This window comes from Pithys albifrons, chromosome 23, assembly GCF_047495875.1.
Source record: "Pithys albifrons albifrons isolate INPA30051 chromosome 23, PitAlb_v1, whole genome shotgun sequence".
NCBI lineage: Eukaryota > Metazoa > Chordata > Aves > Passeriformes > Thamnophilidae > Pithys > Pithys albifrons.
The window spans coordinates 6,505,507-6,519,214 of NC_092480.1; the positions used below are offsets into that span (position 1 = coordinate 6,505,507).

The 13,708-nt window shown below is 53.7% G+C and overlaps 1 protein-coding gene across 6 annotated transcripts in view; it reads left to right on the forward strand.

The window, feature by feature from the left end:
* Positions 1-13,708, forward strand: part of ETS1 (ETS proto-oncogene 1, transcription factor) — a 111,375-nt gene that overhangs the window by 71,527 nt on the left and 26,140 nt on the right. For 5 of the 6 annotated variants that reach the window (XM_071576045.1, XM_071576044.1, XM_071576046.1 and 2 more), the window contains 4 exons: positions 1,855-1,974; positions 3,388-3,588; positions 8,518-8,595; positions 12,708-12,956. In XM_071576045.1, coding sequence (XP_071432146.1) covers positions 1,855-1,974; positions 3,388-3,588; positions 8,518-8,595; positions 12,708-12,956 — 648 coding nt within the window. The remainder of the gene's footprint in view (positions 1-1,854; positions 1,975-3,387; positions 3,589-8,517; positions 8,596-12,707; positions 12,957-13,708) is intronic. The other variant, XM_071576048.1, reaches the window with a different exon arrangement.

Consider the following 13,708-nt stretch of genomic DNA (forward strand, 5'->3'; position numbering starts at 1 on the left):
GCACTGCCATCCCCCCACTCACCCACAGCCCCAAGTGCCACACCACACGTTTTTTGAGCACTTCCAGGGGTGGTGGTTCCACCACTGCCCTGGCAAATCCATTGACCCAACCCTGAGATTCCCACTCGGATAAAACCCCAACATTGTGTTGTTTGGCCTTTCATTGATGCCCATGAGTTTGGTTGGGAGGACATGGATGGAGCAGGATCTCCAGACTGGCTCAGACTGGGCTGCCCATGCCCAGGGGCTGCTGCTTTCCATCCCTGAGTCCATGTTTTATCAGGGATTCACTCACTGCCTGAAACAAGCACTCACCAACACTTTACTTATTAAATCAGGGCTTAAATGAACTTAGAGCTGTGGAAATCTGCAGTGGCATTGCCACAAAACAGAGAATTCTTTGATTTTTCATGTCTGCGTCCAGATATTCATGAAAACACCAAAGAGTTTGCCCATGTTGTCGTTTTTCCACTGAGTTTTCATGGAAAAGTTTCCACCAGGCTGCACTGCTAAACCAGCCTCAGGTGGAACATTTCCATATGAGGCTGATAAAGTTGAGTTTTTGGGGTAGTGGTTGTTTCAGGCTTTCCTTTTCCACCAAAGGAGTTGTTCAGGAACACTAAAAATGTAGGAAAAAGAGCCAAACTTTTATTTGGATTTTTTTCTCACGTGGTTGCTTTTGCCAATGAAACTCTTTGGCTACAAATATCCATCTCCTTCCAAATAAAGGAGGAAAAGGCATAAAAAAAGGGAAAGGTTGTTGTGAGGACTCACTCCAGGCTGGCTCTTGGCTGGGCCCTGCTCTCCCATGGGGGGGCTGCACGTCTGTCGTGACTCAGCCGTGTCCGTCGCTCCTGCCGTGATGTAACTCCAACTTCATGGGGGATTTTCCAGCTCTTTGGCTTCCCTCCCTCCTCACATGGTTTTTCTGCCAGTTCTCCATCCTGCCTCAGCTCCTTTTTCATGGAATCCCAGCATGGGTTGAGTTGGAAAGGACCTTAAAGCCCGTCTGACTCCAACCCCTCTGCCAAGGGCAGGGACACCTTCCACCATCCCACGTTGCTCCAAGCCCCATCCAACCATGGACACTCCCAGGGATGGGGCGGCCACAGCTTCTCTGGGCACCTGTGCCAGGGCCTGCCCACCCTCCCAGGGGAGAATTTCCTGGGATAAACATTTTTCTAACATTCTTCTCCCAGGCACTCAGCAATAGGACAAGGGGGCACGATGGGCTCAAGCTCTGCCAGGGGAAATTGAAGTTGGAGAGCAGAAAGAAATTCTTTCCACAGAGAGTGCTCAGGGATTGGAATGGGCTGCCCAGAGAGGGGGTGGATTCCCCATCCCTGGAGGTTTTTAACCTGAGACTGGATGTGGCACTGAGTGAGAATCCACCATGTCTTGATCCAACCACATCTTGATCCAACCCCACTGTGATCACTGTGGCACTCTGTGCCCTGGGCTGGTGATCACAGTGGGGTTGGATCAAGGGTTGGACTTGCTGATCTCTAAGGTCTTTTCCACCCCAATCCATTCTATGATTCTGTGATTTTTTCCTTGGTTTTCTCTGGACTGCATTGATGGAGTGGTAATTTCAGGGATGCTTCTCTCTCTATTTCCTTGCTCACCTTGCTGTGGGATTCTTTCCCTTCCTTGCTGTCATCTCCCAGACTCCAGACCTCCAGACCCACATGGGATGAAGCCCATCAGGTCGATATCTGGAAAGTTCTTTGATATCATTGTCCAGTTCAGCAGGGTGGGCACACCATGTGCCCCATCTCACCCACCCAGCACGACTCCTGCCACCCTCCCCAGCCCTGTGTCCTCATGGCCACGTTTCTCTCCTGCTTCCCCCAGATATGGAGTGTGCAGATGTGCCTTTGCTGACCCCCAGCAGCAAGGAGATGATGTCTCAGGCACTGAAGGCCACGTTCAGCGGCTTTGCCAAGGAGCAGCAGCGACTGGGCATTCCCAAAGGTAAGCCAGGCTGTTCCCAGAGGGCAGCCCTGGCACTGTGCCCTCCTGGCACTGTGCCCTCCTGCCAGGCTGCCCGGAGTTCTCCACATCTTTGCTGGTTCTCCTCAGCTGGTATTGGTTTGTTTCTGGGCAGCTTCAGCTGGGAAAATGTGGACAAGTCCTCTGTGTTACAGGGAGAAGCAGCAGGGAGTGAAACCAGAGGGTGGGGACAGGGAGGAACCAAGAGAAAGGGAGGAATGGGTTGGAAAAGGGGGGCAGGGAGCAAGAGAAAGGGAGGAATGGGTTGGAAAAGGGGGGCAGGAACCAAGAAAAATGGAGAAATGGGTGAAGAAGGGAGGGAGAAACCAAGAAAAATTAAGAGATGGGTTGAAAAGGGGGGGCAGGAACCAAGAGAAAGGGAGGAATGAGTTGGAAAAGGGGACAGGAACCAAGAAAAATGGAGAAATGGGTTGGAGAAGAGAGGCAGGAACCAAGCGAAAGGGAGGAATGGGTTGGAAAAGGGGGGCAGGAACCAGGAGAAAGGGAGAGATAGGTTGGAAAAGGGAGGCAGGAACCAAGAGAAATGGAGAGATGGGTTGGAGAAGAGAGGCAGGAACCAAGAGATAGGGAGGAATGGGTTGGAAAAGGGAGGCAGGAACCAAGAAAAATGGAGAAATGGGTGAAGAATGGAGGCAGGAACCAAAAAAATGGAGAAATGAGTTGGAAAAGGGAGGCAGGAACCAAGAGAAAGGGAGGAATATGTTGGAAAAGGGAGGCAGGAACCAAAAAAATGGAGAGATGGGTTGGAGAAGAGAGGCAGGAACCAAGAGATAGGGAGGAATATGTTGGAAAAGGGAGGCAGGAACCAAAAAAATGGAGAGATGGGTTGGAGAAGAGAGGCAGGAACCAAGAGATAGGGAGGAATGGGTTGGAAAAGGGGGACAGGAACCAAGAGAAAGGGAGGAAAGAATTGGAAAAAGGGGGCAGGAATCAAGAGAAAGGGAGAGATGGATTGGAAAAGGGAGGCAGGAACCAAAAATATGGAGAAATGGGTGAAGAAGGGAGGCAGGAACCAAGAAAAATGGAGAGATGGGTTGGAAAAGGGAGACAGGAACCAAGAGAAAGGGAGGAATGGGTTGGAGAAGGGGGGCAGGAACCAAGAAAAATGGAGGAATGGGGTGGAGAAGGGAGGCAGAGAACTGCTGGGATTGGTGGAACTCCCAAACAAATGCCAAGCTCAGTCCTTGTCTGAAATGTGTCTGCAGTGGGGCTGGTGCAGACTGGGCATGGTGTGCCCTCCCCACCCCGGTGCCAGGGGGCTGCCAGTCTGTGGGGGTGAGGCTGTGCTGGTGCAGGGCACCTGCAGCCCCTCTGGGCCCTGTTTCCCTGGGAATGCTGCCCGGGATGGCTCTCCCATGGCTCCTCCTGGCACAGATCCCCAGCAGTGGACGGAGACGCACGTGCGGGACTGGGTGATGTGGGCAGTGAACGAGTTCAGCCTGAAGGAGGTGGACTTCCAGAAGTTCTGCATGAATGGAGCTGCCCTCTGTGCCCTGGGCAAGGAGTGCTTCCTGGAGCTGGCACCTGACTTTGTGGGAGATATCCTGTGGGAACATCTGGAGATCTTGCAGAAAGGTGAGTCCTGGAGTCTCCAGGGGGGATGGTTCAGTCCTGGCCACCTGATTTTGGGGCTTTCCAAAGGTGTTCACCTTGGGCTTGAATCCCAGGAAAAACATCTTGCAAAGCCCAGTTTTCCAGCAGGATTCCAATGGGTGTCCCAGTCAGTGATGGGCAGTGCAAGTCCTGGCACTGGGTGAAAGGGGCAGAGTGTTTGTGCCGGATGCTGGGCAGGAACCCACCCTGGGCAGGAACCCACCATGGACAGGAACCCACCATGGGTAGGAACCCACCCTGGGCAGGAACCCACCCTGGGCAGGAACCCACCATGAACAGGAACCCACCCTGGGCAGGAACCCACCCTGGGCAGGAACCCACCCTGGGCAGGAACCCACCATGGACAGGAACCCACCCTGGGCAGGAACCCACCATGGACAGGAACCCACCATGGACAGGAACCCACCCTGGGCAGGAACTCACCCTGGGCAGGAACCCACCATGGACAGGAACCCACCATGGACAGGAACCCACCCTGGGCAGGAACCCACCATGGGCAGGAACCCACCATGGACAGGAACCCACCCTGGGCAGGAACCCACCATGGGCAGGAACCCACCCTGGGCAGGGACCCACCATGAACAGGAACCCACCCTGGGCAGGAACCCACCATGGACAGGAACCCACCCTGGGCAGGAACCCACCTTGGGCAGGAACCCACCCTGGGCAGGGACCCACCATGGACAGGAACCCACCATGGACAGGAACCCACCCTGGACAGGAACCCACCTTGGGCAGGAACCCACCCTGGGCAGGGACCCACCATGGACAGGAACCCACCTTGGGCAGGAACCCACCCTGGGCAGGAACCCACCCTGGACAGGAACCCACCTTGGGCAGGAACCCACCCTGGGCAGGGACCCACCATGGACAGGAACCCACCATGGACAGGAACCCACCCTGGGCAGGAACCCACCGTGGGCAGGAACCCACCCTGGGCAGGGACCCACCATGGGCAGGGACCCACCATGGACAGGAACCCACCCTGGGCAGGAACCCACCATGGACAGGAACCCACCCTGGGCAGGAACCCACCATGGGCAGGAACCCACCCTGGGCAGGGACACTCTGCCTGCCTGGAATCCACAGTGGGATTTTCCAGAACATTCTTCCTCAGCTTGCTCAGCTCCTGTTGTGAACTTCAGTGCTTCCTCCAGGAGAACTGGGCACAGCAACACCACCACAGTCCCCCCTCCTTTCCCAGTGATGATTATTGGAAGCTGCTTTGCTTTGGTTCATGTCCCAGAAAAGGTGTTTCACATCCCCAAAATGGCATTTTAGGGAGGAGGAGCCATCTCTGCCACTCCTTGCATGACATCATCCAAGGGCATTAATTGTCACTGACGGGGGGGATTGATTTGGGGTGTTGATTTTCCATGTCTGGATGCCCAGGAAACCCTGGGATTGTTTCTGAGGAGCAGGAGAAGAGCTGACCACCCTTCCAGGAGCAGCAACACACCTGGGCTCCCTTTCCAGCTCCTTCTGTGCAGACCTTTTGCTTTCCTGGAATGTCCCTTGTGCTGTCCCACTGACCCCGGTGGCAGGAAGGGGGGGAGGGGGGAGCACAATTATTCCTTCCAGGAAACCATTGGCAAATGGATGTTAATTGCCAATTACTAATTTTACTGCTACCTGTGGTTTGCGGAAGGTAAACAGGGCTCTTCCCAGGCTCTGGGTGGGACAGGCTGTTCTGCTCCTCCATCTGGGCTGTGCCTCTCGTTTTTGCATGTTTTTTATTATTGAGTGCTTGTATCAACAGCAGCCACTTGACCCAAAGAGAGCAAAATGTTGTGGTCAGCCCCGTTTCTCCTTGCTATGAGCCATCCCTTGTGCCTTCCCACAGCCCTCCCTCACTGCTGTCCCTGGCTGTGGCAGAGGGATGGAACTGGAGGGGCTTTAAGCTCCTTCCCAACCCAAACCATTCAGTGATTCTGCAGTTCTGTGAATGTTTTGGGCTCTGCCTCACAGGAGAGGGGTGGGATGTGCTGCAGGAACCAGCTGAGGTACCAGAGCTGGATGTGCAGCTCCTTCCTGCAGATTCCCCGCACGTGGAGATGAACTTCATGCTGTAATTGCACAGGGAAGAGGGAATCTTGTTTCCACACAGCACTGACACACACAGAGGTGTTCAGACACTGCAGTGTTGAGGGTGCAAAAGGTCTGGGACAGACAGAGGTCTCTGTGCCTGTTGCAACTCCTCCTCCAAAGGGATGGAAAAGGATAAAGCTGAATTCCTGTGTGTCCCCACTGCTGGGAACCAAGAAAATCTCCCTTGTGTGTTTGGCTTTGCTGGTGACTTTGTCACTCTTGCACAAGCTGAGAAGCTCCTCTGGTGGCTCCTGAACACATTTCCCAGCAGGGCAAGATCTGTGAAGTCTTTGGGGGGTAACTGAGAACTTCTTAGAGGTGACCTCAGCACTGTCTGGAACTCCCTGAAGGGAAGTTCTGGCCAGCTGGGGGTTGGTCTCTTCTCCCAGGCACTCAGCAATAGGACAAGGGGGCACGATGGGCTCAAGCTCTGCCAGGGGAAATTGGAGAGCAGAAAAAGATTCTTTGCAGAGAGAGTGCTCAGGGATTGGAATAGGCTGCCCAGAGAGGTGATGGTGAGGCTGGACATGGCACTGAGTGAGAATCCACCACGTCTTGATCCAACCACATCTTGATCCAACCCCACTGTGATCACTGTGGCACTCTGTGCCCTGGGCTGATGATCACAGTAGGGTTGGATTGATGATCTCAGAGGTCTCTTCCAACCCAGCTGATTCTGGGATTCTGTGATCCCTTCAGCACAGCTTTCTGTCCTGTTTTCCCTGGCTGTTGGACACACAGGCCACTGAAGCACCTTCAGAGGGCACTACCTGGGCTCCTCTGCAGTGCTGAGGTGCAAAGGAGGGTGTGGATGTCTCCAGAACTCTGCATGTGACAGGCCTTGCTTGGCCACCCCCTGAGTGAAGGGAAGTTGTGGCCAGGTGGGGGTTGGTCTCTTCTCCCAGGCACTCAGCAATAGGACAAGGGGGCACGATGGGCTCAAGCTCTGCCAGGGGAAATTGAAGTTGGAGAGCAGAAAGAAATTCTTTGCAGAGAGAGTGCTCAGGGATTGGAATGGGCTGCCCAGAGAGGGGGTGGATTCCCCATCCCTGGAGGTTTTTCAGCTGAGCTTGGCCGTGGCACTGAGTGCCATGATCTGGTAAAGGGACTGGAGTTGGACCAAGGGTTGGACTTGATGATCTCAGAGGTCTTTTCCAACCCAACCCAATCCATTCTGTGATTCTATGAAATAACCAGGCTCAGCCAGAAGCCAGACTGGTTTCTGTTCCCTGTAGGTCATGGGGGTCCTGTCAGTGGCAGTTCATCTCCACCCCTGGCAGGAGCTGGTTGTGCTGGGGCTGGACAGATAGAACATGCCAAGTTGTCCCTGCCATGAGGAGATGGGGATGTGTCTCCCCTTTGCACCTGGGGATGGGATGTGTGGAGACATCAGGGTGTCTCTGGGCTCAGCCATGAGTCCAACTTGTCTCTCCATCCTCCCCAGCCACCCACCATCATCCCTTGGGGTGTTGGTGCTGGGACTGGTGGGTAACCCCAAAATGTTTGGTCTCACCTGTGCCAGCCCCAGGGTCGTGCTGGGCCAGGCTGTGACCTCGCTGTCCCCTGGGCTGACCTCCCTCCCCTGAGAGCTCTAGTGACTCATGGCCCACAGGCTGCTCAGGGTTATAAAAAGGCAGCAGATGGGTGACTTTTCCCTGCATGGATTTGGGTATTTTCGGGCCTCTTTTCCCAAATTTCTTCCTAAAATAACCCCCCCAGTTACCAGCAGTCAGCAGTGCTCTCTGCTTGACTGCCAGCTTGCTCTCCTGCCCTGTGGTCACCCACCCTGCCCCTTGGGGAGAGGAAAAGAGCTCTTCTCATTAGTTCTGTTTGCACAAACCCTCCTTTTGTTGGGGAATATTTTCCACCCTGCAATCCCCAGGAGAGAGGACCAAAATTAGGCTCCTCACAAGCAAATGTGCATTATCTTCACTTGGCTCCTCTGGAGACTCAGCAGAAAGAAACCCAACCCAGAGCTGGCTGGGGGGGTTTGTTTTGGTTGCCCTCTCATGCCAGGATCCGTGCCCAGCAATGCCATGTTGGAAAGAGAAAGGTGTTAATGGAAAAAGTGGTCAGGGAAGGAGCAGCTTTTGTGTGGGAAAGCAAATCCAGCGCCAAGCCCGGGAGCACCAAAGAGCTTGGAAAAAGCAACAGGGAGCAGAGAATGTTTGCTTTGATGTTCTCTTTCCCAGGGAATTCTGCCTATGGAGAGGCTCAAAGTTGGCACTCTGCCCATATATACATGGTGGGGTCTGGGCCAGGAGTGGGGACATGGACAGTGGGAAGAAGCGTTTTTTTTTGGACATGAAATGTGCTCCCTGCCCCAGGTTGGGAATTAGCATTAATTAGGGGTTAGAGGAGCTGGGTTGGGTGTGTGTGACCCACCCCCTCACACACACCTACTGCTGGTCTAAAAATAGGGGGTTTCAGGAGAACAACTGTCCTTGTATGGGGAGTGTTTTCGGGAGCTCACACATGGAAGTGTGATCAGAACCCTCGGGAGGGTGGGAGACAACGAAGCTCAAGGCAAGCAAGGAAATGATGCAACTGGTGTTTCAGACCCACCTGGAGCCTCTGAGAGTCATTGCTGGTTGGGTTGGGTTGGGTTGGTTTAAATTTGGCCACACCTTGAGCAAGGATTCCTCAAGTTTTGTGGGATTTCAACTCTTGATTAAATTTTCTTGCTTTGAACGTCCCGGTTTAACCCAGAGAGGAGCATTTTAGGAAGTTCAGACCTCTCTTGTGTTACAGCAAGTCTTGCAAAGCACAGTGTGTGACATTTCCTTCCTTTCCTCTTGGCAGAAGAGGTCAAACCATTCCCAGCAAACGGAGGGAGTGCGACGTACCCCGAGTCTCGCTACACCTCCGACTACTTCGTTAGTAAGTCTCAATTAATCCTCAGTGTCATTCCGGTGCTTCCAGGCATGGAAGTGCCTCCTGGGAGAGGACTCTGCAAAGTCAGGCTGGGTTGGGGTTTATTTCGAAGCCATCTGTGGTTTTGGGGGTTGCTTTGAGTGCCATGATCTGATTTTGCAGGTGGTGTTTGGCTGAAGCTGGAGCTCAGCAGAGCCTGGAAGCAACTTCAGCACTCCTGAGAATTAGGGATGTTAAAACACTGACCAAGAGGGGGAGGGAATGGGGGAACAAGGCTTAATTCTGGGCTGCTGGGAAGGAACTTAGCAAGGAAAGGGATGAGTCCTCAGTCCTGCACTTCCTATTGCCATTGTTTGGAGATGTTCTTTAAGCACTTTTGATATCTGGAAGGTGTTTCATGAACCAGCCAAAAAAACCCAAGTGACCTGAAGAGGAGAGATTTAGATGAGGTGTTAGGGAGAAATTCCTTACTCAGAGGGTGGGCAGGCCCTGGCACAGGTTTCCCAGAGAAGCTGTGGCTGCCCCATCCCTGGAAGTGTCCGAGGCCAGGTTGGACAGGGCTTGGAGCAACCTGGGCTGGTGGGAGGTGTCCCTGCCCATTCCCTTCCCACCCAAACCACTCTGGGATTCCATGATTCCATGAATTGGGATTCCAGGCTCTGGCCAATGAGGAGGGGTGACTATGGGAATGACTCACCTATTCCAGTCATCAGTGAACCATTTTTGCCCTCTATCTCCACTGTGAGAGTCCATTCTTCCTGATTTCCCAGCTCTTTCCCTCCAGCATCTCTCCTGAGAGGAGTTTGGTGCCATGCTGTTTTCTGATGGTTGAGAATCTCATATTTTCTAGGACACCATCTCTGTACCCTTTAGACACCTCACCCAAACCCATGCCCAGCTGTGCCAGGGGTTAGCCAAAGACTCAGAGCAGCTCTTTGCTGATGGTTGAGAATGTCCTAAGACACCATCTCTGTAGCCTTTAGAAACCCTACCCCAAACCCATGCCCAGCTGTGCCAGGGGTTTTATAGCCAGACTTCCCATCATCTCTTTTCTGATGGTTGAGAATCTCATATTTTCTAGGACACCATCTCTGTAGCCTTTGGAAACCTCTCCCAAACCCATGCCCAGCTGTGCCAGATGTTTCATATCCATGCTGATGGTTGAGAATGTCCTAAGACACCATCTCTGTAGCCTTTGGAAACCTCACCCAAAACTTGTGCCCAGCTGTGCCAGGGGTTTTATATCCATGCTGATGGTTGAGAATCTCATGTTTGCTAAGACACCATCTCTGTACCCTTTAGAAACCTCACCCAAACCCATGCCCAGCTGTGCCAGATGTTTCATATCCATGCTGATGGTTGAGAATGTCCTAAGACACCATCTCTGTAGCCTTTAGACACCTCACCCAAACCCATGCCCAGCTGTGCCAGGGGTTAGCCAAAGACTCAGAGCAGCTCTTTGCTGATGGTTGAGAATGTCCTAAGACACCATCTCTGTACCCTTTAGAAACCCTACCCCAAACCCATGCCCAGCTGTGCCAGGGGTTTAATAGCCAGACTTCCCATCATCTCTTTTCTGATGGTTGAGAGTCTCATATTTTCTAGGACACCATCTCTGTAGCCTTTGGAAACCTCCCCCAAACCCATGCCCAGCTGTGCCAGGGGTTTCATATCCATGCTGATGGTTGAGAATCTCATGTTTGCTAAGACACCATCTCTGTACCCTTTAGAAACCTCACCCAAACCCATGCCCAGCTGTGCCAGGGGTTTCATATCCATGCTGATGGTTGAGAATGTCCTAAGACACCATCTCTGTAGCCTTTAGAAACCTCACCCAAACCCATGCCCAGCTGTGCCAGGGGTTAGCCAAAGACTCAGAGCAGCTCTTTGCTGATGGTTGAGAATGTCCTAAGACACCATCTCTGTACCCTTTAGAAACCTCACCCAAACCCATGCCCAGCTGTGCCAGGGGTTTTATAGCCAGACTTCCCATCATCTCTTTTCTGATGGTTGAGGATCTCGTTTTCTAAGACACCATCTCTGTACCCTTTAGAAACCTTACCCCAAACCCATGCCCAGCTGTGCCAGGGGTTTCATATCCATGCTGATGGTTGAGAATCTCATATTTTCTAGGACACCATCTCTGTAGCCTTTAGACACCTCACCCAAACCCATGCCCAGCTGTGCCAGGTGTTAGCCAAAGACTCAGAGCAGCTCTTTGCTGATGGTTGAGAATGTCCTAAGACACCATCTCTGTACCCTTTAGAAACCTTACCCAAACCCATGCCCAGCTGTGCCAGGGGTTTCATATCCATGCTGATGGTTGAGAATGTCCTAAGACACCATCTCTGTACCCTTTAGAAACCCTACCCCAAACCCATGCCCAGCTGTGCCAGGGGTTTTATAGCCAGACTTCCCATCAGCTCTTTTCTGATGGTTGAGAATCTCGTTTTCTAGGGCACCATCTCTGTACCCTTTAGAAACCTCACCCAAACCCATGCCCAGCTGTGCCAGGGGTTTTATAGCCAAACTTCCCATCAGCTGTTTTCTGATGGTTGAGAATCTCGTTTTCTAGGACACCATCTCTGTACCCTTTAGAAACCCTACCCCAAACCCATGCCCAGCTGTGCCAGGGGTTTTATATGCAAAGACTCTGATCTCCCTGGGGGTGGGCTGAAGTGGGGCACCACCTGCAGTGGTTGGGTGGGTTCTCCAGGTCCTGCCCAGTCCATTACCTGGGAGAAATGTCCTACCCCACTGCCCCTGACCACGTGGTCCCAGAGAGCCCAAGGACCACACAGAGACTACAGGAGAGGGAGGAGAGAGATTATTGCTGCAGGTCAGGGTTTGTGTGGACCTTGGAGGGATCCAAACCCCACCAGTAGGAAACAAGAGGGGGTTTGGCTTTGGGCCAATGGGAATCGGGGGATTTACATTCAATAACAAGGCATTGGCAACATCCATGTTGCAACTTCCCTCCAGACCCCTGAGACAGCAGCTGTCTCAAGGTATCCTGGGAAGGAGAAGCAGTGACTTTGCAAAAAGACATTTAAACAAGAATTTAAACAACATTAAAACCATCAGGCATTAGAGGTGGCTTCTTCTTTTTCTTCACAAGTCCATTTCTGGCAGGATTTTTTCCATTCCAGATACTGTAAATCAATTCCCACAGTGGGCAGGCTGGAGTGGGAGCTGCCTGGGATGGTGTATGATGGTCCTGTGTCCCCCCAGGTTATGGCACTGAGCATGCCCAGTGTGTGCCAGGTGTTTTGTGGCCAAAGACTCTGCCCCTGGGGGTGGGCACACTGGAGTGGGAGCTGTTTGGGATGGTGTATGATGGTTCTGTCTCCCCTCAGGTTATGGCATTGAGCATGCCCAGTGTGTGCCAGGTGTTGTAGATCCAAGGACTCCCATCTCCGTGGGGGTGGGCAGGCTGGAGTGGGAGCTGCTTGGGATGGTGTGTGATGGTCCTGTCTCCTGCCAGGTTATGGCACTGAGCATGCCCAGTGTGTGCCAGGTGTTTTGTGGCCAAAGACTCTGCCCCTGGGGGTGGGCAGGCTGGAGTGGGAGCTGTTTGGGATGGTGTATGATGGTCCTGTGTCCCCCCAGGTTATGGCACTGAGCATGCCCAGTGTGTGCCAGGTGTTTTATATCCAAGGACTCCCATCTCCCTGGGGGTGGGCAGGCTGGAGTGGGAGCTGCCTGGGATGGTGTGTGATGGTCCTGTCTCCTGCCAGGTTATGGCACTGAGCATGCCCAGTGTGTGCCAGGTGTTGTAGATCCAAGGACTCCCATCTCCCTGGGTGTGGGCAGGCTGGAGTGGGAGCTGGCTGGGATGGTGTGTGATGGTTCTGTCTCCCCCCAGGTTATGGCACTGAGCATGCCCAGTGTGTGCCAGGTGTTTTATATCCAAAGATTCCCATCTCCCTGGGGGTGGGCAGGCTGGAGAGGGAGCTGTCTGGGATGGTGTGTGATGGTTCTGCCTCCCCCCAGGTTATGGCATTGAGCATGCCCAGTGTGTGCCAGGTGTTTGTGGCCAGACTATGATCTCCCTGGGGGTGGGCAGGCTGGAGAGGGAGCTGTTTGGCATGGTGTGTGATGGTCCTGTCTCCCCCCAGGTTATGGCATAGAGCATGCCCAGTGTGTGCCACCCTCGGAGTTCTCCGAGCCCAGCTTCATCACCGAGTCCTACCAGACGCTGCACCCCATCAGCTCCGAGGAGCTGCTGTCCCTCAAGTACGAGAGCGAGTACCCGGCGGGGCTGCTGCGGGACCCCGTGCCCAGCGACCCCCTGCACACAGACTACTTCAGCATCAAGCAGGAGGTGGTGACCCCCGACAACATGTGCATGGGCCGTGCCAGCCGAGGTAAAGCTGGGCTTACCGCCAGGGTTTGCTGAGTTCTGCTGTGCCAACAGTGGTGCTGCTGCTTCCCAGCTGTGGGAGGTGCCACCAGAGTCCTTTCCCAGCCTGTGTGTCTTCTGGGGCTGGGTTTGATTCCTCTGCGCTGGTTTAAAGGTGAAACAAACCCAACACAAAAGAGATTATAAGTCAGAGTTACAATTTAATAACAATATTCCAATCAATGCAATGGCACAAAGAGAAATTGGGTTTAACCCCCAAAGCCCAGCAGTCTAACCCAGCCCCCTGGGGCACAAACACAGGGGGGTTTGGTGGCCCCTGTGCTGAGCCCCACGTGGTTCCCTCGAGGCCAAAGGCAAAGGAAGGGACAAAGCTGTTGGTGCAGATGATGGCACAGTCTGGGCCAGAGTGGTGGCTCCTCCTGGCCAGGGGCTGCTCCTCCTCTGCATCCAAGGAGTGGTCCCAGAAGTGCCCAAAGCCCCAGATTGTGTCCCCTGAGGTTTGGGTGGGAGCCCCCAGTGCCTCCCCCAGGGCAGGGAGTTCCACCCTGGGGGATCTGACTCTGGCAGTCAGGGGGGATTTTGGAATGGTTGCTGGCCCATGGGCAGAGCTGAGCCCTCAGGTGGGTGTGGAGGTGCCAAGGAGTCCCTGCAGGGCAGTTCTCCCAGCTCCTCTGCCAGGCTTCTTTCCCAGCCAGCTCCCAGCCTGAGGGCTCAGCTGTGCCCTGGGCAGCTGCTGCCAATGGGCCATTGTTCTTG